This window comes from Diadema setosum, chromosome 8, assembly GCF_964275005.1.
Source record: "Diadema setosum chromosome 8, eeDiaSeto1, whole genome shotgun sequence".
NCBI classification, from domain to species: Eukaryota; Metazoa; Echinodermata; class Echinoidea; order Diadematoida; family Diadematidae; genus Diadema; species Diadema setosum.
Window position 1 is genome coordinate 1,711,455 of NC_092692.1, and position 26,422 is coordinate 1,737,876.

Genomic DNA, 26,422 nt, shown 5'->3' on the forward strand with positions numbered 1-26,422 from the left:
CATTTTCCTCAAAATTTTACTGATGTGAACTAATAATATTGCATAATATGACATACATTTGGGTTTCATTCTTTTTTGGAGATACTAGTCAGCACACAAACCTTTCTGACGATGACACTCCCATCACTTGCAGCTGACAGTAGGGTGGCTCCAACGTTATGATTGATGGTCATCGCATGGTCAGTCTTGTCTGACCCATTGCCAATGAATGTCCCCAGGGCTATGGTGGCTGCTGCTCTTACCTGCAGTTTGACCATTGGAAAATTTTATTCAAAGAGCTGCATTACAACAAAGGTGAACAAACTGCTCAGACATCTTACATGACAAACTTCCCACCACAGCATGCGGGATAATGATATATCAACAAGCTCTCATGGATAAGTGAATCCATACAACTTTTCAGAACGATAAGGTTAGGGTTTAATCTGTCACAATGTAACACTTCTCAGGCAAATCCCAAGCTCGAGGAAAGGACAGTGGGGCAAACTGAGCTGCAGGACCCACAGAAGTTTACAAACATTATTGTTCCACACAAAATTAAAGGAGAGGTTTCACCAGACAAAAATTTAAACTTTAACACTTGCTCAATACATAAGAATATCTGTCCTCCAATCAAAATCTACCTCTGGGATGGGGTCATTGAGTAGCTTGTAGAGCTTTTCATGGGCACTGTCTCGGACACCACACCAACGGGCTGCATTGTAGTTAGTCCACACCCTGGCTATGCAGAGGGCCAGCCACTGGCGTAGCAGGGGGTGGGGGTCATTCAGCTGCTCCAAGCAGATGGCGATCACATTGCCTTGGAAGGCGGCTTCCTAAGGGGGGACAGACAGACAGACAGATAGACAGACAGACAGAACAAGGAATAGAAAGAGAATATAAAATATCAATAGAGACAGAAAGAGTAAACAGATTATGTGTGAATGAGTGTATGTTAATACTCATATGGCCATATACCATGAAGCTTAAGTTCATTTTCTTTGTGTCTGCTACATTAGTTTTAATATGTCTTTTTCCAATATGCAAAGACAATAGCCATACCTTACAAGTTGGATATTGTCAATACAGCATTGGTAAATTCAAAAGGTTGAGTATCTATCCATACAACCCTACACAAACAGTTACACAAGAAAACAGTGAAGTTTCACATAAACACAATGTTAGCCAGCATCAAGGCAAAATATGCCACATTTCAAAAAATACAAGGGGGAATTCTAATTCTGCAACCCAGCTGTATGTTTGACTCAACAAGTACACTCACGTCTCACATAAAAAAAAAAACACCCCAAAACGTACAAAACCACAAATTACATTTACCATTTCCAAACTTCTCCAGTCCACTGCACCACATTCAATCGTTTCGGGACAGGAATTACCAGCAGTTTTCTGTCAAACCATTTGGGGCTCATGGTAGGGGTGGGGAGGTCTAAAAAACATGCCTTCATTTACCTGGCCATTCGGATAGTCTTCTACAATCATCGCCAGCACAAAGGCAGCCATAGTCCGATGCTCAGCCTGATGAGATGGAGAAAAGAAATACACGAACAAATATGTCTTTAGTAACCCAAATTACACCAGGATGGCTTCGTATAACTAAATCTGAATAAACTTTTGAAAAATATATGAAAAAACCTTGAAATTGAATAGAACTATCAGTCACATTACACACTATATTTCATCCATGATTATATGGATTACTTACATGACATTGTATTCTTGCTTTACAAATCACACGCAAGACTTTGTAGTTCTCTCTCTTTTCATTCACACATAGGTCTTCTTCTTTTGACTCAGTCACGAACTGCTATATATCAAATTCCAATCATATCAATCATTCCATTTGAATAAAGCTTATTAAAAAGCAGAAAAAAAAAACAAATCTGAAGCGGGAGATACACAGCTAGAGTGTGAGAAATTCAAACTCAAGCAGGAGGGAGGGAGATTTGCAAAAATAGCCTAAAAGAGGAAGATTTTCCTCTTAAAGCGGCAAAGTTGGAGTTTCTACGTATGATACCTACCACCATGTAAGGATCCGCCAGGACAGACAGGAAGTACTTGTGGCCAGTATCCTTCACCAGGTCAGCATTACATGACTGTGAGAGAGAAACAAGAAACATCAAACAAGGCTATAACAATCAATCATTACCCAAACACTAAGCTGCTGTACAATGTTGATACATGATCCAAGCAATACAATACACTAAAGGGCTTTTTACATTTGCAAATTTTTGCTTAGTACCGTACCAACGGTGGAGCTAAGGGGGGGCCTTAGCCCCACCATTGGTACCGGACTTTCCTTAGCCCACTTTCTGTTTACACTTGTTTTTACCAAAGTGGACTAGCCCCACCGATAGTCCCGTACTATCTGGCCCTGCAAAATAGAAGGGTTAGCACCGCAATTGCGGTGCTAGCACCACAATTGTGGTGCCAAGCAAGCGAGTGTAAACAGAACAAACAAATAATCCGGGGCTAACGACTTTGAGACGAAGTCCGACCCCCACTGACCAATCAGAAACGAGGAAATCAAGTGCTGCCGGTGCGTGCGTGTACGTGTGTAGTGCACAGCGTAATCTGAAATATTCATGTGGTTTGGAAATACGGGACTAAGAAATACGAGTGTAAAAAGGTCAATTTTCTCCTTAGCCCTGGACAAGAGCTTAGTACGGGATTCATTGGCGAGTGTAAAAAGCTGAAAAAATTGGTACGGGACTAACGATAGTCCTGGGTCAGAGAAAGTACGGGGTTAAGAAACACAAGTGTAAAAAGGGCTTTATAGGGCATTACAGTGATAATGTCTCTTGAAGCTAAATTCCATGAGGTTTTTAAGCTTTGAATGACACTAAAATAATGGGCACTCTCAAAAAGAAATCTATGAAAATTGTGAACCTGCTGAATAGTAACAATTGGTGTAAACTAGTCATGGAAGTAATTAAAAGGAAAGCATAAAATAATGTATGCATCAGGCATCCTGATGGTCTCCAAGAGATTAAAATATTTACACATACACTCACATTAGAGAAAGAAAAATGCATCTTCTGAAGGTTTCAAATACAACAATTAGACGCAAGAATCTTGTCCTGGTTATTTTTTTGCTTTGTCTTGTTTGTTTGTGTGTTTGTTTTTTGCTAAGATGTTGTAGGCAAACCACTGATATGACAGGCAGAGCCCTTCTACTACAGTGTAGCTCCATATATTTCAATTGTTGCAAGCTGTGCACTCACCCTGTCTACAGCAAGAATCTTGGCCCAGATGAAGACTAGAAGAGGCCTCAGCTCTCTGGCGGAGCTCTGAAGGAGCTTCAGGACATACGGGAAGATACCTACAGAGAGCGCCTGCAAAGCAGAGAAAATAATCAAGTATTTCAAACTCAATATCAACATACTCATCTTGAGTGTGTTAACTTTCCTGAATCTCTCCAATTATGATCCTTGTCGTCACAGATAAACATTTCATCACAGGTGCATTCCAATCCTTACAATGTCTTCTCCATTTCAAAAGATCAAATTAATTTCTTTATTTGTGAAAATGCAAAATCCAACAACAGTCATCAGGAAGTTTGATTCCATGTTGTGAGTTGAGTACCAGAAGGGTATTAACTCCACAAATTTGATACAAGAGTAATTCTCTCGCTCGAAATGGCTCGAAACTCTTCTTTGATGATACTTTTGGTTCTAAACCACATTACATGCAGGGTGTTAAGATCCTTATTGGTGGCAGGTAGCCTTCTAGGTGAGTCACTAAACAGAACCTGCGGATCACTACATCACCTGGTCATGTGATTTAGAAACCCCAATGGATACTGGTAAGCCTAACCCAACAACTTTCTAGACATATGGACTGTCTGCAGATCATAGCTCAACACCTCGTCATTTGCATGTTACAACAATGTGCAGGCCGGTCAAGTTCCATACTCACCAGACTGACTGCCCATGGCCCGAGGTCCAGAAACCTTCCCAGGAGGTCCAAAGCTCGGGACCTATGCACTTGACTCAGAAGCACCTGTCACAAGGCAAGACAAAAAGAAAATTGGATGGATATCTACAGGCAGATTCCATTCAAATGTTCATGGCACAACGACATAAAATTATGAAGAATAGATTATACACAGCCATCAAAAACTTTGATTGACTGAAATACTTGATAAATACTTGGTATTGGCAATTTTGGAGAGATGACATCAGGAATGTCTTACTTTTTCTGCAAGTAACACATCAACAGTTTTGGATTACACTGAATGCAAGATTTCTCAGCTCATGACAATATTGTCGACTACATGGTAAATCATAGTTGATTTGTAAATGGGGGGGGGGGGGAGGGGTTAAAAGGCATGTAAATAGAAGGTAATAAGAGGTCTGCAAATGCAAGACTGTGTGAGTAGGGATAAGGAGTCTGTGAATTAGAGGCTAAGTGAGAGGGTGGGGTTAAAAGGGTTTGGATATTGGATGTGGGAAAGGAATAGGGGGTACTGGGTGTAACCCTTGACAGGTAGTCTCCATACCTGGAGCACAATGGGAAGCTGTTCCGGTGGCTCTCTCCTCTCCGACCCCATCCCCAGCCAAACCTGGAAAGCTGTCAGCTGCTCAGCAAAGAAAGGGCTATGTTTGTATTCCTTGCCTTCACTCAGGGCAGGAAGCTGAGACAGACAGGCATCCACTGCCAGGTCCCATGCTTGCCTGGTGGGGAAATAATTCAGCCAGCATAAAGACTACAGACTCAGACATTCTGATTTAGAAGCACATGCTGATGAATTCCAAGATAAAAATTTTTTCACAATAGTGTCTGATGGAAGAACTAAAATCATTACGATCATTATTAGATGCAAATTTCTTCAGTTCACCATCAGAGTTTGATATTACCTTGGAGAGCTTTCGCCAACTGTTTTCTGCAGGCTTCATCAGACTGGCATTGACTCAGTATAGATGGGGTCCTAGTGGATTTTGTACGCACTAAATCTATGCACTACTGTTTCATATCTCATATCAACCTTACAGTGCCAAGTGAAACAACCAATACACAGCTGACAATGATAAAACCATACAGCCAAAGATCCAATGCTTAGATCTGTGCTGCCTAAAAAGGACTGACACCCCTTTTTTTCTTTTCATCAATGAAACCTCTAGAAAAATAAGTCATCTTTATATGAATTAATCCAAGATAAGAATAGTGCTGCATCTACACCTCTTCCTTGTGTTTGAATTTTAGGAATCTTCATAAAAATTTCACCCTTAGAATTTGCATAACAATTGAAAGAAGGATCAAGATTGGCATTTTGGGCGCAGCTACAAGAATCCACTGCCTGCTTCTTACCACATGGTATGCTGGTATGTTGGAGGTAGTCGTGGACTTGAGACTGGGGTGCAGTTATACGTTCTCATGATTCTCTCTGCAAGGAGGAAATTCCTGAACAAACTCGCCACCAGCAGGTCTTGTCTGAACAGCTTCTGAAACAGATCTACAAGGAAAAAACAAAACAGAACAATACACATATATGCTTCATCAGAGGACAAATTTTCACTTAAGTCCATGCCTAATCAGGCAATATCATTGTTAAATCTTGCTTTGGGCAAAATGAGCAACTTTTAGACTTGCATTACAATATTGATCACATTTTACCTGACTTTTATGGAGTACTATAATCTAATGTCGAAAGTAGCATTCTTTGTTTTGCATAGCAAGCCTCAAACATGTATTTGCTGTAACTGAAAAAGCAGGTTGATTTCTGTCTGTCTGAGGGTGCCATTTGCAACACTCACTTACGGCCATTTTGACAAAGCTCAGCCAACTTGGTTTACAATGAGTGGCATGATAAATCGTTTTGTGCAGTCTCTATACCATCTACATTTGATATCTTTTTTTTTTCCTTACCACAGGTACAAGATAGTGAGAAAACAAGTGATATGTTCAAGAGTTTGATATCACACATTCATAAGTAATGACATTTGAATGTGATCTACATATGGTGGGAAAAGAAAAGGGAGCCTACTGCTATATTTGCATGTAACTGTGCACAGGGAATTCAGGGCATACCTCTGGGGAGGACATTCCAAGCTATGGTATCTGTGATGGCTGTGAAGATCCAGTTGAGCTCACCAAGTGGTGTTCTCCTGTCATTTAACCTTCCAGGTATCCTAGCAACACAGGGGTCAAAAGTTCAAAAACTAGACATAGTCAACTCGCCTAACTATCATTTCCCATTGATTCCTTCAATTTAAAAATACCACACCTTTCACAAGTTCAAATCTTTTCCATATTTCTGTAATTGTCATAATGTAGTACATGACATGACTGTACAACTGGTAAAGACCTGGTCTATAGCTAAAAGTTTGTAGATGCTATAACTTTTTTGTGAATATAACTACTATGTATTTGATGATGAAGTCATAGTAAAAAATGCACTTTTTTTCCGACTGAAACAAGATATTAAAGATATTCAAACAGTATTCAAGATGGAAGAAACATTATTTAAAATCATTTCAAAACTGATCCCTTACATATGCCAAATATGTAAATTAGCCTTGCTTCTAATCCTCAACAAGAGAAGTTACAAATGTTAATTGTACTGGACAAAAGTGGGAATGGGAAATACATGCAAGACTAAAACACAAACTGCATTCAGAGAAGAGAAAGCAGTGTTCCAGGAAACCTACTTGTCAACGAGCTCTTGGGTCACTCCAGGCACAAGCTGACTGCTTTTCTGGAAGCAAAACCTGCAACAAATGGATTACAGAAAAGACAGACAGAAGATGTACTGATTGAAATACGAATGCGATAAACAATGGATGGAAATGAAACAAACATACAAAACAAATACAATGGTATTATGATCAGAAGTAACACTTGGATTTTTCCTGCATCTGTCAAAGAATAAGTTTGGAGACTGGAGAGAGGACTTCAGTTATGCATTTTGTTTTTGGAAGTTATCATAAAGTTTACAGAAACCATTATTGGTGCTCGTATACACATCCTGGAAGAAAAAAAAAAATTATGCAGGACATACAAAATGTTAAGAAAACTTGCACAAGGATTACTGGGCAACCACTTCAATAATTTCTATCCATGAACCCAACAAAAAGATGATGTAAGAAAAATTATTATCTAATCAGAGTTATTTTCTGTATACATTTGAAAAGGATGTATTTTGACAACTATTCACTCATTTATACTTCCACTTCACAGAAAGAAGAAATAAGGTATCTAATGACAGGGTCAAAGCTATTAGAGGTCATAATGGGGTCAAGTATGATATCTTGCTCTCACCATCGTAGTGCTATCTTGATGGGTGTGGTGAGGCAAGAGGTGAAGAGGTCAGCTGGTAACTCTGGGTTCATTGGCAAGAGTTCACTGGACCCACAAGCAGCCAGCTGGATGCAATTCCTGGCCGGTGGAGGCAGGGTTCCTACATTTCTGTTCAGGGGGTGAGAGTTCATCTGGTATTGAGGGGAAAAATGACAGAGGAACACAAAATCACTTAAAAAAAAACATCTATAGTGCCATCAAAACATTTCAACTTCAAGCAATAAAGTATCAAAGTGATAATGTCAAAGTCTTTTGTTATAGCTTGGATTGGAACAAGGTGCAAGCATGGTTAGCAACTATAGTGTTCACAGATATTTGGATCGAATGAGGTTGTTTAGAACAACACCAGTTTCCATGGCAATGAATAGCTATGACATCACACATTTTGGTGTTGTGAAAATGGCAGAAGGCTTTGCTTATAGCATTCACTTACCACCGTTAACATAATGAGTGCAATACAAGATGTACCCATGCATGCCAATACAAGGGTGCTCATGTTAGTGTTAAAAGCATTGCAACAATAATTCAACATGTGTCATGATCAGGACACTTCTATGCACTCAAAACCTGTCTGGTATTTACAGGAATGCAATCTGCATACAATCATTGCTTCTATTTGTGCATAATTAGAGCTGTCAAGATTCTTTGTATCAGGCACCTTGGTTTCATTTTCAGGCATGAATCACCACCTGCTTGGCTCCGACTCAAAAAACTAACACAACACTTCAAATGAGACATTTCAGTTTTGAAATATATCTGCAATGCATTGTATATCACAGGATGAAATCTTTCCAGTTTTATCACAAACATTGCTGTGTGTGTTCAGTTTTGTTCAATTTGGTTGTTTCTACTTTTTCGGCAATACTGTGCCACATCAACTCCTCATGACAGATTGCCATTATTGTAGCTGTAATCAGTGTAAGGTTGACAGCCTCCTACTAACCAAACTGAAGAATCTTAGCTTAAAGATATTTCTCATGACAACATGCATGGAGGGAGAATTGCTTTAAAAAAATGAACTTGAAAGGAATTCCACTTTATTTCAGATGATAGATATTGATGTCTATGCAAAACATGTTTGGCACCTACCAAAAAAAAAGGGGGGGGGGGGGGAGCTGGAGAAATATTAAAATGAAACTAAAGAAAAACAAACCCTATTCATGACACTGCAGAAGAAGAAAACAGCATCTCTAGTAATCAGGCAATCACAGGGGAATATCCCTACCGGTCATGTGACATACATAGCGTCACATGACATGCATAGTGTCACATGATCACGAGTCTCACCTCCCTGTCTTGTTCCTTCTGGAGTGAGAACTGCTCAAAGGACTCCAGGATGAGGCCCGCATTTGAGCAGTCATAGACAAATATTGAGGGGCTTCCCATCCACGTCTGTAGGTCATACACCGACAGGGGGATGTACTGGGTGTAGTTCTGGGCAGATGGAATATAAGTTGAGCTCACATTAATTACAGCCATGTTTGCCAACGGTGCCATGTTTACAGAAGATGGATGCAGATGGTTGTGTCCTGTTGTGTATGTGTGCTGATCAACGGTGAGAACCCCTGGTTGAGCGTTGTGGGGAATATAATCCACACACATACACACACACACAGAGCAGTCTGGATTCTAATACATGACAACCATGCAGCACTTACATATCACCTGCATATCATTTATCTTAATGAAATTCATGTTGACTGTACTTCCTACAGTCACTGGAGAACGAAACAAGGAGTTCAATTTGAAACATTACTCATATCAGTCTGTAATCAAACAGTTGCAAAAGGACATCAACGACCTTTCACCAACGACCTTTAAAGGGACTGTACATTACTGGTTGAGGTGAGGATTCAGCTTGAAACGTCTTGCGAGATATTTAGAAACCACTCTATGAAATGTTAAAGAGCATACAATTCTAATGGGAATCAAAAGTTTATTTGATGAAAATCAGTTTGAAATGACTGAGATATCTAAAAACAAGGATCAAAGAGATCCTAACAAAAGTCGTGGCCTGTCAATTTTATCAGGATCGCATTTTTGGCTATCTCTGCTATTTCAAGGCCAATTTTCATCAAATAAATGTTGAATCCTTCTTAAAATTACATGCTCTTTCATATATCATAAGAGGTTTCTCATTATCTCACCAAAAATATTACAAACCTGAATCCTCACCTCAACCAGTGCTGTACAGTCCCTTTAAGTTTCCTCATCATTGTCCTCATTTCTCGGAAAGCAAGGGAAGTTTTGGGTGGGGGGTTTCTTACCTTGTTGAAGACCCAGATCTCACCATTTGTGGTAGGTCTGGGGACACCGTGGCCGTTGTAGTGGAAGAGGACCCGCTCCTCCTTGGCATTGCGTCTCAGAGACGTGCACAGCTTCTTGACCTCGTCCACTGTGGGGTCAAGACTCTGCTTGTAGCGGGCCTGGTCAAACAGGAAACACAAAGAAAACAAAACACCAGTGGTCAAACCCTTGCCTTCAGAGCAACATCAGTAAAACATTCATTGAGAACACTTTGATTCTGCTAACTTTATCAGCTTCATCTTTTGAGTCAACCATTAGAATATTCAGGCAGAGTTTAAACTGTCCACAAAAAAAAAAATGTGCACTTGCATGATGAATGAAAATTGCCTTTATGGACAGGTGGTCTTTAAAGGGATAGTATAGTATTGGTGAAGGTGAGAATTCAGCTTTTAACTATTTGTGAGATACTTAGAAATCACTTCATAAAATGTTGAAAAGCGTACAATTCTACAAGGAATTTGAACTTTATCTGATGAAACTTGGTTTTGAAGTAGCCGAGATGTCCAAAAAAAGAAAACCAAACAAATTAAAACAAAGCAATCCTAATAAAAGGTGGGTCCCACCTTTTATTAAGATTGCTTTGTTATGGATATCTCAGCCATCTCAAAACCAGTTTTTATCAAATAGACAACTTTGAATTCCACTAAGAATTATGCTCTTTCGTATTTCATAAGGGAGTTCTCATTTCTCAAACAATCATAATAAACAAGGCAAGTGCCAAATTGTGTCTCGCCCATTCGCGTACAAGGAATTAATATTTTTTATAACTCCCAGAAGTTAATTGAACTGCTTATGACCTTTGACCTTGTGATGACCTTTAACTCCCCAAGGGACATCTACCGTCCAAGTTTGGTCACAAACGGACATAGGGATCAAAAGTTATGAGCCACAATCAAAACGCGCCCTAAAAACATAACATTGGGCCCTAAAAGTTTGTTGACCCCTGTCTGTGACCTTTGACCTTGCGACGACCTTCACCTCCCCAAGGGACATCTTCCATCCAAGTTTGGTCACAAACGGACAAAGGGATCAAAAGTTATGAGCCATAAACGAAATGCGCCCTAAAAACTTAACATTGGGCCCTAAAAGTTCGTTGACCCCTGTCTGTGACCTCTGACCTTGTGGTAACCTTCAACTTCCCAAGAGACATCTACCATCACCCAAGTTTGATTGCCATTGTAGCAAAATGTGCTGAGTTACATGTGATAAGAGAGTCTTGCAAGTAAACTTAAATGTATGACATCAAATGACCTTTGACCTTATCATGTGACCTCTTACGGCACCATTACATGAAGGCACCCCCAGTGCATCCATCACCCAAGTTTGATTGCCATTGTAGCAACATGTCGAGTTACGTGTGATAAGAGAGTCTTGCAAGTAAACTTTAACGTATGACCTCAAATGACCTTTGACCTTATCCTATGACCTCCAACGGCACCATAACATGAAGGTACCCCCAGTGCATCTATGACCCACGTTAGGTTGTAATCCAAGCAACTTATGTGAAGTTATTTGTCAAAAGAGAGTCTTGCAGGTAAACTTTAACATAGAAAAGAGAGTCTTGCACATACTCTTTAATATATGACCTAAAATGACCTTTGACATCATTACATGACCTCCGACAACACCATAACATGAAGATACCCCTAGTGCTTCTATCACCCAAGTGTGGCTGCCATAGCTGTAACAATTGCCAAGTTATGCATCACAAAAGAGTCTTGCAGGTAAACTTAAACATTTGTGACGGACAACGGACGGACGACGGACGGCCGACGGACGGACGCCATTTGGATCCCTTAGTCTCGCCTTCACCTCCGGTGGGCGAGACAAAAACCTCCATCCCCATGTCAACCAAAACTCTACCATCCCTTTAAGATCAGGACCGATCCCATCCATACTGATCTAAGTAATCGCACAGACAGGTAGCTTAAGGTCACACTACAAATAAAATCCATTGATCCCCTGAGAATGTATATAACACTTTTTTTTTTTACTTCTAAATGACTGTCACGTACAGGATCTGAGGTAACACTGAAAAAATTAAATTGGGTCAGGGTCCTCCCTTGATAGACATCCTGGGATTTCACTGAAATCAACTAAAACAGGATGTGGGTTTTGCTACCCCGGTAATATAAGGTCAATAAAGCAGGATTATATCTTGACATCATGGATCGATTTTAAAGATAACTGCTATCAAACATTGACATTTCTGCTAACTACGACAATAGCCTGATATCATACAGATATTTTCATTACATAAGCTTTAATTTGCAATTAATCATTTTCATCACACAAACTATAATTTGCAATTAATCATTTTCATCACACAAACTATAATTTGCAATTAACATTCAAGATTCATAGGTTTTCTTGACAATAAAAATGAAAGGATCAAACAGAAATTCTCCATCAATTAACAACTTTACAATATATGAGAACAAAATCATTCTGCAGTGTTTTTTAAGCTAAGATAGCACACACTTGTGACCATTTGAAGAATATTGGTGTCAATTAAGAGAAACTTAGCTATAGAGTATCATATGCCACAAACAACACCAGCATCAAATACTGGATCGCAATTACTGTCTAGCCACACCACAGAGCACTGAAATGTGTCATTGAAACCAGGTCACTTTCACAATTTTGATAATGGGACTTCTAACAAGCTTATAACAAAGCACCGATGATGCAGCCATTGTAACACTAAACGCTATTAAACCTACTTTTCATGACATCGTAAATAGCGCACTGCATCCTGCAGTGTGCTTACACATCCTGGGTCGGGACAGACGAGTGATTCTCAAGTCAAACTCTGGAAAAAATATTATTTGATTCGGACTAAGGAAGACCTAGCAGACTTCGAAATTCATCTTAATTCTCTATCAACACTTGGCCTGTATTGATGTTCTGTAAAAATTGTTACTCTTAATACTATACAATATAGGTTGGACATTTTCACTGGTAGATGCCCTAATTGAATACATTTTCATATGGATTTTTGTTGTTGTTGATAAATATGGCTTTTAAATGTGATGAAAAGAATAATCAGATGAAATGGGTACCATATCAGCTTTAGCAATCTTTGGAAGATCATGCAAAATGAATGAAAACACATCAAACAGAAAACAAAAAGATTGAAATATGCAGATTCCCAGATCTACATAGTGTCCCTATTAGATCCCCTTCCCCCACAAAAACACAAACCCACACACACACACACACACATAGGAGAAGTTTGTCAGTTGAGCAGGACAAGAGAATTAAGGTTCCCATTACCTACGTATGGTGTATTGGCGCCCTAACTCCCTTATCTTTCTCCACTGACGGTATGTTCAATATCTTCATGCAAAGTCCAGTGCGTTTTGATCAACCTCAACCCCATTTGATTCAAACTATAAATCTCACATGTGGGCCAACCTCTTCCTCATCTTACATTGTACTCTTTCTCTCCCACTCCTCTTCCTCCTCCTCCTCCTCCTCCTTCTCCTCCTCCTCCTCCTCCTCCTCCTCCTCCTCCTCCTCCTCCTTCTCCTCCTTCTCCTCCTCCTTCTCCTCCTCCTTCTCCTCCTCCTTCTCCTCCTCCTCCTCCCCATCCTCACCCTCCTCCCCTCATAATCATTTTACTGTAACATCATTACCATTTCATTTACGATAATGATAATAAAATGTCTTCAGGACCCTAGCATGTTGAGGCAGTAGACTAAATGTAATGTGTGTGTGTGGATGTAGGTTAAATGCAGTGGATGAGGTAATAAATGGGAAAAAAGTTTGCATACTCGAGGCTGCCATCTTTCATATTGCTTCTGAAGATTTGTGCCGATGTTCTCCAAAGCTTTGGAGGGACTGAGGGCCAGGGGATCTGTGAAAGAAAATAAACAAACGTAAAACAGACCACAATTAATATACAAACAAATAATGTCATCATGTTTATCGTCTCTGGGGTTAGTTCTTATTTAAAGCAAGGCCATAAAATGAAGACAGCAGGTCCAGGGCAATAAATCCCCTAGGCAATTATCCAAGACCCTTCTCCTGATCACCCTCATCCTAATCCCAATCCTGAACCTTATCCCGACACTAACCCAAACTCTAATCTTAAATCTATCCCTAACCCAGTGCGGCACACTGGCACTGGTCCGACAGTCCCTGACCAGTGAAAATCACTGCTGGACCAGTAACTTTTTCAGGAATGAACCAGTAAAATATGGAAAAACTGGGGATCTACTGGTGCGACCTGTCTCTCGAACCAGTAGGAAAAATGGGTTAGTGTTCAGCCCTGCCTAACCCTAATCTTTACTTTAACCTTATCACTAAGGGGGGGGGGGGGGGGGGGTAATTGCCCTGTCATTATCTATCACATATCTGTCTTAAGATCTGTACCATGTGTCATTGCATTACCATTTAGAACTACTTAGTAACTGTTTAAGTCTGCAACTTGCACTTTCCTTCAACTTACATTCAATTTAGGCAAATCACTTTTTTCACTTTCATACTCCCAAATATGTAAGGCATTTGACGAGTCTAAAGTATGTGTGTGTGTGTGTGTTTAACTTCATTCTCATTACAAATTTTGCAAGGCCTTGTGTAGCATGAATTTCATTTCCACTCACACATGTTTTCATCCATTTACATGTTCAGAGCAAATCATATAGAACCCATTCATTATTCCAGGTGAATTAGCATCATGTATAATCATGGTCAATCATTAAAACTTTACTCACACATCTAGCTCATGGTCACTTTTGAAGGCTTAAACTATAATGTACAATTAGTTCCTGAATCTACATATTCTGAAATTAAAATGTAAAATCTGTTTCCTCGGCTTATCATCCTTTAAATCATTTATCCCCTTGATCTGTGCTAACAAAACCAGATATCTGCATTCATATGAATACCAGCCAAGTTTCAATATCATGACAATTCAGATATTCATTGAAAGAGATTACAAGCCAGGACATGGCAAATATAGTGGTCCAAATGGTCCAATGGTCCAAATATAGTGCTTCATTGTTTATCTTAGTTTTTCAGACACCAAGAATAGAACTGGAAAACCCCACAGAAATGTCTAGCTTTGTTTTCATTTCAGTATTACCCATACAGAGGTATCAAGTGACATAAGAGAGAGTAAGAGGTACTGTAGATAAGGCAACTTTGAACTTTTGAATTTTGGAACAGTTGTGCTGACATTTATATCTTTGTCAACCAAAACCATCAATTTTCATACAATACACTGCTATTCTCATTTTTGCCTTATTCCTGTTTGCAGTATTTTATCCAACAAAAGCTGAAGCTAGGGTAATTTTACCCCATATTCAATATTCTACATGAATCAGAACAGATGGGGCAATATCTCTTCCCTGTAAGTGGAAATAAATGGCTATATTTTTGAAACTCAATTTAGTACTAGCACTACAAGAGGCAATCATATCTGAATTTCCTTGCAATTTCTTTTATAAGAGCAGAATAAAAACCTCTATTGAAAGACAGGTTGATGAGAATACATCAGGCTTTAAAGGTCACAGCAAATGGGATTCCACTTTCAATGCTAACAGAAATAACCAACCAGGCTTTCTTCCATGATATTTTTCATCAAAGCGATATAAATATCACAAACAAATTTCTCTTGCATTTCGAGGGGAGAGAAAATTATTTCTTTAAATGTGTGTCATGATTCTGTGTTTATGTTTCTACAGACTTTGTGACATCATAGCTTGAAAAATATACTAAGTACCATTTAGATGAGGCACAGTTTCACCTGAGCAATATCTAGCAGGGAATAATTTTCCTGGTATCGCATTGCAATTTGCTACGCATTTCTACACCACTGCTACACAAACCAATTATTGTGTTTACTGTAGCAGTTTTCTTCCACAGAACTGTACGGGATACCATTTGAAATATTGTTTATCAAAAGAAATTGCTAATCACATTTGAGTTGAAAAATTATTTCCTGTCTAGATCTGAAAACAACATTTCAGATGAGACAAACATTTGAGTCTGAAGAATGTCTAGGATGCAAAGACCAAGAAGAAGCTTGTTCAGGCTTTTAGACTATTGTAACAGTTAGTTGTATAATATCTCTGACTCACAGTTACATAAACTCCAGGCAATTCATAATGCAGCTGCAAGATTGATCACCCGCACGAAGAAGAATTCTCACATAACCCCCATTTTGAAGCAGCTACACTGGCTTCCCGTTCAGTCACGTATAGTTAAGATACTGTTACTGACTTATCAGTGCAGGCATTCAATGGCACCAGAATATCTTAGTAAGTTTTTGGTAAGGTACGCTCCCTCTCATAATTTAAGATCAACTCAGAAAAATCTTCTCCAATGTCCTGCTATCACAACAAAGTTTTATGGTGAGCGATCTTTTGCTCATGCTGCTCCCATACTGTGGAACGCTGTTCCGTGTTATATAAAAGAAGCTCCCACAGTGTTAAAGTTTAAAACTGCTCTCAAGACATTTCTGTTCAAAAAGTATTATGAATGAGTTTGGTTTTGCATTTATGGTACATACATTGTACACTACATTTCCTCTTTCTACTTTCATCCCTCTCCCTTAAAGCGCAAAGAGACACCACGGTAGTGATATGCGCTATATAAGCACTGTGTTATTAGTATTTCTTTACCTATCCAGCATTCCAGTCTCGCACAAGGTGATGTCTTCACTGTGTCTGGTGGATCCACTCCAACATTGAGACATATCACCAAGGCAACGCTCACTGTTTTCATCTGGTAGCAATGATGGGAAGAAGAGAACAAGAAAAAACATTAATTAATTAGTGCAAATACACATGTGTAAAACAAGCAAAAAGAAAAAAAAAACAGAAAAAAAGTGTTGACAAATTTGGTTCTACAGATGGCTGTGCCATCAACGTGACTCTTCTCAATATATGTCCATTTAAATAGAAATGTCGCTATGGCGACTGGTATATCTCCACTATAATGCATGGTTTTCCCAATACATGTTAGTCTATAGTACATACATCTTGACAATGTGTGATGACATTTTCACATAATAGGCAAAATATTAAAATGACATGTTTGTCATGAATGTGGTCACTGTTCACTTTCCTTGAAGTAAGTTAAATTGGATCAATGGCTGGTAGTAGGGGATTTGACTATTGTTACTTGACCTTTAACCCTTTTATATATATGTAACATTCACTAGTTTCCAAAGTGTGGAGAAAAAGTGTGATTTCGGCATTAAATAGTAAAATTGTAGCATTTTAACCTGGCCTTTGACCCTTGACATTTGACCCCATGGCCCTAAAATTACCCATGGACTTGCTGACAGACAGTACATGCATAAATATGTACAAAGTTTCTTGATGATACCTTGAGCCACTTCCGAGATATGAATCTGAATCACTGACAGATACATCATCATCATTTCAGTTGGCATGTGACCTCCTCTGACGTGGATGAGTTCACACTAACCTTTCCCATCTGCTGCCCAATGGGACACAGCCAAACAAAACTGACTACCAATGGCAAGTCTTGTGTATTTCTTAACCTGTCAAAAGATGTGTCCTGAGAATACTCGGGCAGGTGTCCAGATGGGAAATGTGTGTTATAGCAAAATCAGTCCATCCTCAACGGGTTAATGTTTACTACTTGCAAATTCTTACTAGTCTCCCTCGCCTCCTTTTGCCTTCTGCATTCCCATGAATAAAGAGTTTTTTCCACATACATTTCTTCTCATGATGTGTTCAAAACTATTCCCTGACATACAGTATGACTAGCCCTAATCCAATCTTCTCTAGAGTAGTACCAGTACCCAATTAAATTTGTCTTTGCATTAACCATGAGATTCTCAGCATTCTGAGGTAGCATCACGTTTCAAATGCGTGAATCCAACTTCTTGCAATCAGCCTGTTTCATTGCCCAAGTCTCACATCCAGATTCATTCTAACACAACTGCCTATGAAAAATCTGAGTGAGGTAAATCCAGTCTGTCACAGTTCTTAATTTTTGTAGTACGCATCACATGATTATTAGCGATAATTTTTAAACAAAATGCTTGTAGCTTTCCACAGCTTAAATTTCATTCAGTATCAGCAAAGGCTGCCAACGTCTACACATCAAAATTAGAGAAGGTCGGAAGAGCAATTTAGCATGCATTGTGGGATATCTCAAGGGACATACTGTACTTGTACCCAGTTTTGGCTGCCTATGCACTTGGGTCATGTTCTGTCTAGTATCCAGGGGTATATTTTGTTGAACATTTTTTTCGCTTTCTATAATGTGATTAGCACATTGAAGCCTTGCAGTAGTGAACCATGACTCAAATCAGTAAAATTTAGAAGTTTTAAAGTCTTTTTCAGCTTAATTCTAACTGAAGAAAAAAAGTAGCAACGGGGACGGGACATACGGTATATATATTAGAGAGACCGAAAGAAGGTACAGCTCATTTTTTTTTTTCCAAAGTGGAATATTTGTCAGATGTCTGTAAATCAAATGTTGCTTTTGAATACTGCATCATCAAAATATGCCCACGCTAGGAGACTGAAAACTTCCTGGTCGGGGATGTGTTACTGGATCCTCAATTTGCATCTAATAGTCAGTGTATTCACAGTTTAAAGAATTTCCTCAATCCTCAATTACAAGTACACTGTACTTTAGTCTGGGTACAACTGTAAATGGTTGGTCTTAAAGGGCAAAGCTAAAAACACTACAAGTTTTTATCATACCTTTTCACAGAGGAATATACAGAAAATGTAAATGGGGTTTCAATTCTCGTTCTTGGTCTTAAAAATTACTTATCATTTCACAATCTTGCCACAAAGACTGTATCAAGGGCTACAAAACCTTTGCATGATAAGAAATTTTGATCTTGACCAAAGGTCACAGGCAACTGCAATGAATTTACTTTTCAATACAAGTAAGCATATAAGCAGTACATAACTGTGTGACATAAAGTTTTGAGAAATGACAAACATACAAAGAAAAGAGCTCCGCTTTGAATGAAATATAATAACTTGTACATAAAGCATCATGTACACCACTGTACTGTATGCACATTGTAATGTTTTGGCAAGTAACATTATAAGCAAGTATAACATAGTGTACAACAGTATCAATGATTTACAAAAAGCAATTATGCTCATTGAATATTTGCAGGTCTATTGATAAGCCGAAAATATAACAGGAGCCACAATGATAAAACAATAATGCCATTCTATACAGTATAAGATACACGTGTGGAATATCTATGTTGGTGGTCTGTAAAATGTGCATTAGAACTACATAATTTTCACCAAATGTGCCACTATGATTGTGAATTTTCACAGCATTTGAATTCAAATTCTAATTGGTTACAATGTCATCAACACTGGCTTCAGGGGTTGTTGAAACATGTAGGACAAAACATTTAAGCCTTGTCTTAACAGAGCCACTCAAACTAGAGTTACCACGACAATGTCTGGGTAGCATCTAGGTATCAAGAAAATCTTTTTTACCCTGCCTGTTAAAACAGTCCCCGGAAAATGTTGCTCAAATGTTGTCGCAGTAACTTTTGCCAAATTCTATCCCAGCTAGCAAAGGGTAATTATTTCAACATTAGCCATATATTTAACCAAGACAACCCTTCTATTAGAAGGCAAATATGATAAACATTCCTTTGATACACTCAACACGCATGCTCAACATTGCAGACAGAGAATGATTGACATGCCGCATGCCGATCATGAGCATGGATTGTAACCACTACTCTCTACAATGTACAGGTAGATGAGAGCAGTGATTATTACCACCAATTTGTTTACAAACACAATTGCCTACCTACAAGATGTGTGCAATCTAGAACAATAGGTGGTGCTGGACAGTGAGCGGGGTAGTCGCATCAGTGGACACACCCCCTTCACAGAAATCTTCCCAGAGAAGGTTTTTGGTGTGTGTTAGTTAAAACGGCCCACCTCGCCCTCTCTTGTGGCTTTTAATATTACCCTAGGCAAGGAATTTTGTTCTTCGGATGTTGTCCAGAGCCCCATTTCATAAAAGATGTTAGGATGGCAACTCTTGCTGGAATGGCAACATCCAATAGCAACAGCCAATCAGGAAGGTCTGGATTCTTGTCATTGTCATGGCACTTGCCATTCCAGCAAGAGTTGCTATCATATCAACCTTTGTTGTGGGGGGGGGGGGGGGGGTGGTAAGGTCTGTTAAAACAGGGCTATGCACTCCAGAGTAAAGATGGGTCACTAAACACTCACAGGTCAATACTCTACTTCACTGTTCACAACGTACTGACAGTAATATTCATCTTATAATATTATCAACACAAAAAGTCAACACTGGCAACGTCTGTTAGGCCAAGTAAAAAAAGATAATAGTTTCTCGTCCGGGTTTTTTTAGCAAGGCGATGAGGGAGGTCCTTACTATTTGATATCTTACTATTTTTTCGAGGATTGTCAAAATGAAAGTAGGCCTACATAGTGTAATATGTGTTCTCGTCCGGTAATTCTGAGAAAGGTAACGAGAGAGGGCTTGGGTACTATTTTATGAAATGAAATATATCACTCTGGTAGCTGTGTTATGAGAGACCAGGTCCCAAGTGTATGTCTTGCTGCACTCTGTGCATTTTCAAACAAATAGATTATGTATGATTCATGCGTGCAGAAATAGATTTGCTTTTTCTTTCCACTACAGATGTCAAGGGAAAATGACCATCTTAATACTGGTATTTAGTGTTGTAATGGCATTTCTGATACCAGTGTACTTGCAATTCTGATGTATTGTGCTATTAAATGAAACAGGTATAAAACATGTTTTTCAACAAAGAATGTACAACTGAAATAAATTCCATGATATTCAAAACACTGATTTATTCATCATTGGTGTTTGTGACTTTTTGTGTCCACACAGCTGGTACGTATCTGCATTTCTTCACAGTACAATTGTAGCGCATTCAACTGGAAACTGCAGATGGATGTCAAAATAATACTGATATGGCATTATAACATTAAACATTTAAAGATGTTTCTTCATGTTCTAAAAAGACATTTGATAATCACTCATCATTTGGATGATGAATGATTGTATACCACACTACAGATGATACGACTCACGGCCGTGTCCTTGAATTTACATCGTAAAGAAAAGTATCCCGCAGAAATACAAGATAAACCAGAATCCGTGAAAAATTATTTATTTTGTACATACACCCATTTGATAATTCTACATTTGCTGAAAAAGTGCATTCATTTTCTCTTCAAAATAGAACAATACATCGCCGTCAGATGCAACGTATACAGAGCAGAGTGTACGGGCTACTACACATTCGAATGTGTTCATGCGTGCGTGCAGACAGCTGACAGAGGGGGGTGTTTCATAAAGCTGTTCGTAAAGTTACGAATGACTTATGAGCGACTGGTGATCAGTTCTTGTACTGAATTATGGAAATTCTGATAAGTATAGCACATCAGAACTGATCACCAGTCGCTCGTAAGTTGTTCGTAACTTTACAAACAGCTTTATGAAACCGGGCTCAGGGGATGGTACTGTACCGGTGACCGACCCTGGACAGCTACCCGACAGACACGCACACTTTGCCAATACGGTGCGGCACACGGCCACTGCACCGGCACCGTACCTTCCGACACTGCACACACATGCACATAAGTCCCTCACATAGTCACAATGACATGAAAATGTATAGGGCCTACAAACTCGATACAATCCTCACAAGCATTTGTACAGTACAATTTATCCGCTTGAAATATGAGAAACGGGGAAAAATACGAACAATGCGCGAAATATGCGTGGAAAATCAGCGATTGATCGCAAAAATATTGCCGCCATCGCGTTTACGACGTACCGAGCGATGCGCTGTACATCACAGCTAGCCCGCCCAGGCCCGCCCGCCCGCGCTGTGCGCCCTGCCATCCAACTACGGTTCGACTGCTTTGTGGGTCATTCCTTCTTGCCGAGCTCGCAGTGTAAAATGCATGCGTTATTACATACGCACTACAGAAGCTACAGCTACTACGGCTAAGTCTAGTAGAGGACGCAATGCGTAATTAGAAATGAGACATCATGATTGATAGGTGAATTGTCGATTTTTTTTCGGCGGCCGAAAAAAATAGTAAATATCAAAAAAGTCGATGCGGCAACTGTAAATCGACGCGGGCGGGGAGCGGGCTGGGACGAGAATTATGAATTTCTTGGTATTTTCGGCGCCATTTTGAAAATAGTAAATAGTAAAAAAATCGATGCGGCGGCCAAAATCGATGCGCGCGAGGACGAGAAACTGGTTTCTTTTTTTACTTGGCCTTATCTGTATTGCTGGACCTCTGTTGTAACACTGCATCAAAAATGCAAAATAAACAGTGACATTTGGGCACCTTGCCAATCTTATCGCACTGTGTCTGCATTATCAGAATTAACTCATTAGCAATGCATCCAACACACTTGCTCGATGCCCCTCATGTCTGCATGGCTGAGGAAAGGACATAGGGTCATTCTCACTAGCAGTGAAAAATTATCATCTTAGATTTTCAACACTCCCACATTTACTGTGAAAGCTCCTCTGCAGCTTTGTTCAAGAGCCACCTGCAACATCACCATCACTATCAAACATCACAAGTGTGATTATGATATCAATGTATCTTTACGTGACATTTGCCATGTTTGGTGCATTTATCCAAAAAAAATTCTGAGGTAAAATCACGATCCAAACACGTTTGAGGCATTTTTGGGAGTTAGATAAACGCAACCATGTTTTCAAACGCATTAACTATAGAGGCGCTAATTTGAAATGCCATTCAAAGGGCATTTTGAAACGTGGCTGAGACTAGGATCGCCTTTCTGCCAGTAGATAGACGCAATGCCATTTTGAAACGCATTTATCTCAAGGTCAACTCCTAGCTGTTTCCAGTTGTGTTTTCTACCCATCATTTGTGTGTGACAAGACCATGGTCAAACATAATAAAGTTTGCTAACTGTTATATTCCTCCCCGCCCCCCCCCCCCCCCCCCCCCAGAGAGAACAGACCTCATGTGTGTGTGTGTGTGTGTGTGTGTATAACATGACTTTCTGTGATGGAAACAGGGCTGCCTCACCCCATCAGGTTGATAAAATTCTGGCAAAATGTAGAAAGGGCATCTGATCACCAAACAGACTTCAAACAATGCCTGCCTTTAAGCACTGAGTATGTCACGGAGGGTCAATTAGCGAGCACATCAGTGATATTATCACTGAAGGAAGTCATGAAAGTGGCATAGAGATTGAAATGGCAACAAGGAAGAACTGAGACAGTAAAAGGGCTCTACAATGTACACGAAAGAGCCACCATGGTTTGCATGGTAAAGCACTAATTCTGACAGAATTTTACAGGCGCACTGTATTATGTGGATACATTGTAGGACTCTGACTTTCAAACAGAGAGTACCTACATAATTTTGTGTCCTGCCTGGTGCTTGTATGACAGCACTTTGATGTTTCTCATGACCCAGGTGTGAAAAATGGGTACCTGACAATGCTGGGCTACCAATAGAGGCAAGGCCCCATGAAGAACAGTGCTCACACTATCAAAATAGGCTACATGTACCCTGGGAAAATTAAGCCATTGCAATAAAACTAACAGAAACTCACAGAGGTATACACAAAATGTACAGTGAACACACAATTGTACCCGGTATCTTTATCTAAAATGATTGATTCCACAATCACATTATATGAAAGGTTTGGGTATGTTTAGGACACTGTTCTAGATGTGTGAAACTTGAGTCAAATGTTACTGCAAGATCATGCATCATAACATGATTTACAGTATTGTATAGAGTACATCAAGGATACAAACTTGTCATTTATTTTTTTCAATGTAACAAACACACACACACACTCACACACTCACAGACCAATGGGAGACTTGCAATGCTATGACTTCAATATCTGCTAATTTAATTGTCACAGAGGTTGCTTCTAATATGTGATCACTGTTTTGTTGCACTGTTGCACTGTTTTGTGCAAACATTGGACATGTACGAAGTCCCTTACTTTGTCATAAATTGGAAATATGTCCCATTCTGTTTGTGCGAGTTCATTCAGTTCATTCAGTTCATTATCACCAACTTGAACTTCATGTGGTACTCTATTATGTAGGTATCCATGCTAAATAGTGCCAATTCTGTGCTGGATACCTAGAACTAGAATGTTTATATGGGATCTCTTTAGATCTATAATGTTTGTTTTATGTTATAAGTGCTGTCTGGGGCAAATTATTTGTATAGGGCCCATTTCTCTCTCTCTCTCTTCTTTCGATCTTTAAAATAACAACAACAACTAGAATGTTTAGTGTTGATGAATTACTGAGTCAATAACAATCAGTCTCTAACTCTATCTCCAGAATATTGCTTCTCCATCCCAATTTCCATACAAGTTGAAGATGTCTCCTTTCAGAAGATCTGTGAAAGAAAAGTGAAATTTTCTGATGGATTTCTACTGCACCACCTTGGATTTACAGTTCACTGCAATAAAAGAAACTTTCATTTTTCTTTCATGTTAACCCATTGAGGACGGTTTGATTTTGCTACAGGGCAAGTCCAAGATATCGCGCACCTTACGTATGGGACATTCAGAGATTTCAAACCTCTGAAAAGTAATGAAGGAGCACTTGGATTTTATTGTTTATCATCAGGAGGACTGGTATCCCTGAGAAGAATATTGTGTTTAAGTTTGATGTCATTTGACCTTGGGTTGATGGTTTTATTAAGAAAAATATGCCAACTTACGTATGGGACCAGAGAAAAACTGGATTTTTCAAAATAAAGTTTGAACTGAAAATTCTCTGAAAGTACCTTACTGATCAAGTTCTGTTTGGAAGTGAAGAAAGGTACAATACTGAAGTATCTTTCAGCAAAGTTTCACTGCAAAAGAATAAAGCATATTTTCATGAAGTTGGTTTAATCAACGAAAGTACACCTTACGTATGGGACATGGCTCAACTTACGTATGGGACATTTGTCTTTAGTGCACAAATGCATTCATGGGATTGACTTTAAATTTCCCCATAGTGTCATATTCAGTTCCACAAATCATGCTACAACATGTAACAAATGAAATAGACTTCTAGGTGGGTACTTTCCCGGTTCAGGTACCTAGCAAAAGCTAAAATAAAACAAATAAAAGTAATTATCAATTTATAATTAAATGTCTTAGTTTGGATTCCCTCATGCATCAACACTGTCCTCATGATGTCTACACATACAGATACAGTATACTGACACTCTATTTCTAGCCCATTTGTAATTACTCTAGTCAATATTTTTTCATCAAATGAAAAAAAAATAAGCGAATTCTAGCTTGTGACCTTGATATAGCATACATGTACATGTACAATAACTAATTTGTAGTCTTGATAATTTCAACTTTAGAATCAAATGTCATGTACAATGTAATTTGCAAATACAGTTTGAAGTGGGTACTTTCAGTAGCTCTAGGCTTACCTTGCAAGTTGTCTAAGTTTTTATAAAGCTTTATAATTGTTTGAAATGCAGCACAAAACACAACAACAACAAGAGTACTTCATTTTGCTCTGTAATCATCATGTTTTGCCATGTGAATTTTAGCTGAACTGCAAAATCAATCAAATTTTAATGAAAGTTTTAGATTTTAAGGAGATAGAAGAATGTATGTACCAATGCTGTTTGTTTTTTTTGTTTTGTTTTTTTTTTTCAAATTGCTTGGCTTCGTGTCTATGAAACCAAAGACGACAAAATTTGTGTTACTTTGTGCATACATACATGCTTGTGTAGTGATACAGGAAAGATTATCATTTGCACATTCAAATCTAGATTTGAAACACTTAAGTAACTCACTGATCTGCAAATTACAATTTTGAATAAATTCTAATAACCTCATTTGATCATACACTACCAGATTGCAATGTATGTTGATAATTGTGTAGATGTGGGGTACAAAGTAAGTATGAGTTGATGAAGGTGTCTCAGAGCACATCTGTCTCTTCAAACACAAAATAGAAAAGAAAATTGAATTCCCTATTTGTTTGTGTAATTTGTGTTTTTAGCACTCCAACCACAGAATCAGTATTGATATTGTGGTTTATAGCAAATGTAAACTATAGTCTTCATTTTACAGGATTTTCAGAAATCATGTTCATGACCTTGATAAGTCATGACATATTCTGAGGGTGAGCAGTTTAAATATTAACAATCATATCAAAATAAAAAGTATTCTCATAAGGTTTTTCCTTTGCTATCAACTCTAGTACTGACAAAGTTACCTGCTCACACCTTAAGTGATTTTTCTTTTCAGTAAGACCTATAATGTTGTCATTGATGCGCGCCATAAGCACAATTGTTTTGATTTCGCTTTTGAGGCTGTACAACCTGTGGTACATGCTGAACAGTGTACTGCACCTAAAATGACACTCAGAGAATCCCATTCTTGGACAAAGTCATTTTGTAGAGAGGTAAAGTTGAAAATGATAACTGAATTAAGAAAATGTCCAATATCAAAATGTTAACGGGGAATGTTAATTTAAGACCAGCTGCACAGCCTGTAATGAAAATAAGAAAATACAAGTATAAATGAATATTCTTTATTTTCCTTTCTTAATCATAGAATGACTCAATAATGCTGTTCTTACACTCTCCCTGAGGTCAACTGAGTAGGAGAGGCAGATATATAGACATATCCTTCAGAGTAGGTGCAAAGATAACCATTAACCAAACAAATGTAAGGACATATAGCATCCATGTCAAAAGGCGGTTTTCCCATTCACTTTGCATGTAATGTCCCATACGTAAGGCATTTGTCCCATACGTAAGCAGACTTTAATTAGTTATAAGATGAAGGA

At 38.8% G+C, this 26,422-nt stretch overlaps 1 protein-coding gene across 1 annotated transcript in view; it reads right to left on the bottom strand.

Annotated features, from left to right (window-relative positions):
- Positions 1–26,422, bottom strand: part of LOC140231951 (regulatory-associated protein of mTOR-like) — a 59,820-nt gene that overhangs the window by 28,564 nt on the left and 4,834 nt on the right. Inside the window, exons 2-16 of the mRNA XM_072312098.1 lie at positions 16,233–16,335; positions 13,380–13,462; positions 9,564–9,722; positions 8,584–8,730; positions 7,258–7,427; positions 6,648–6,707; positions 6,028–6,128; positions 5,308–5,452; positions 4,499–4,673; positions 3,916–3,999; positions 3,222–3,332; positions 2,019–2,093; positions 1,450–1,515; positions 624–815; positions 102–242 (exon numbers count right to left, since the gene is read on the bottom strand). Of these exons, the coding sequence (XP_072168199.1) occupies positions 102–242; positions 624–815; positions 1,450–1,515; positions 2,019–2,093; positions 3,222–3,332; positions 3,916–3,999; positions 4,499–4,673; positions 5,308–5,452; positions 6,028–6,128; positions 6,648–6,707; positions 7,258–7,427; positions 8,584–8,730; positions 9,564–9,722; positions 13,380–13,462; positions 16,233–16,335 (1,812 nt within the window). The remainder of the gene's footprint in view (positions 1–101; positions 243–623; positions 816–1,449; positions 1,516–2,018; positions 2,094–3,221; positions 3,333–3,915; positions 4,000–4,498; positions 4,674–5,307; positions 5,453–6,027; positions 6,129–6,647; positions 6,708–7,257; positions 7,428–8,583; positions 8,731–9,563; positions 9,723–13,379; positions 13,463–16,232; positions 16,336–26,422) is intronic.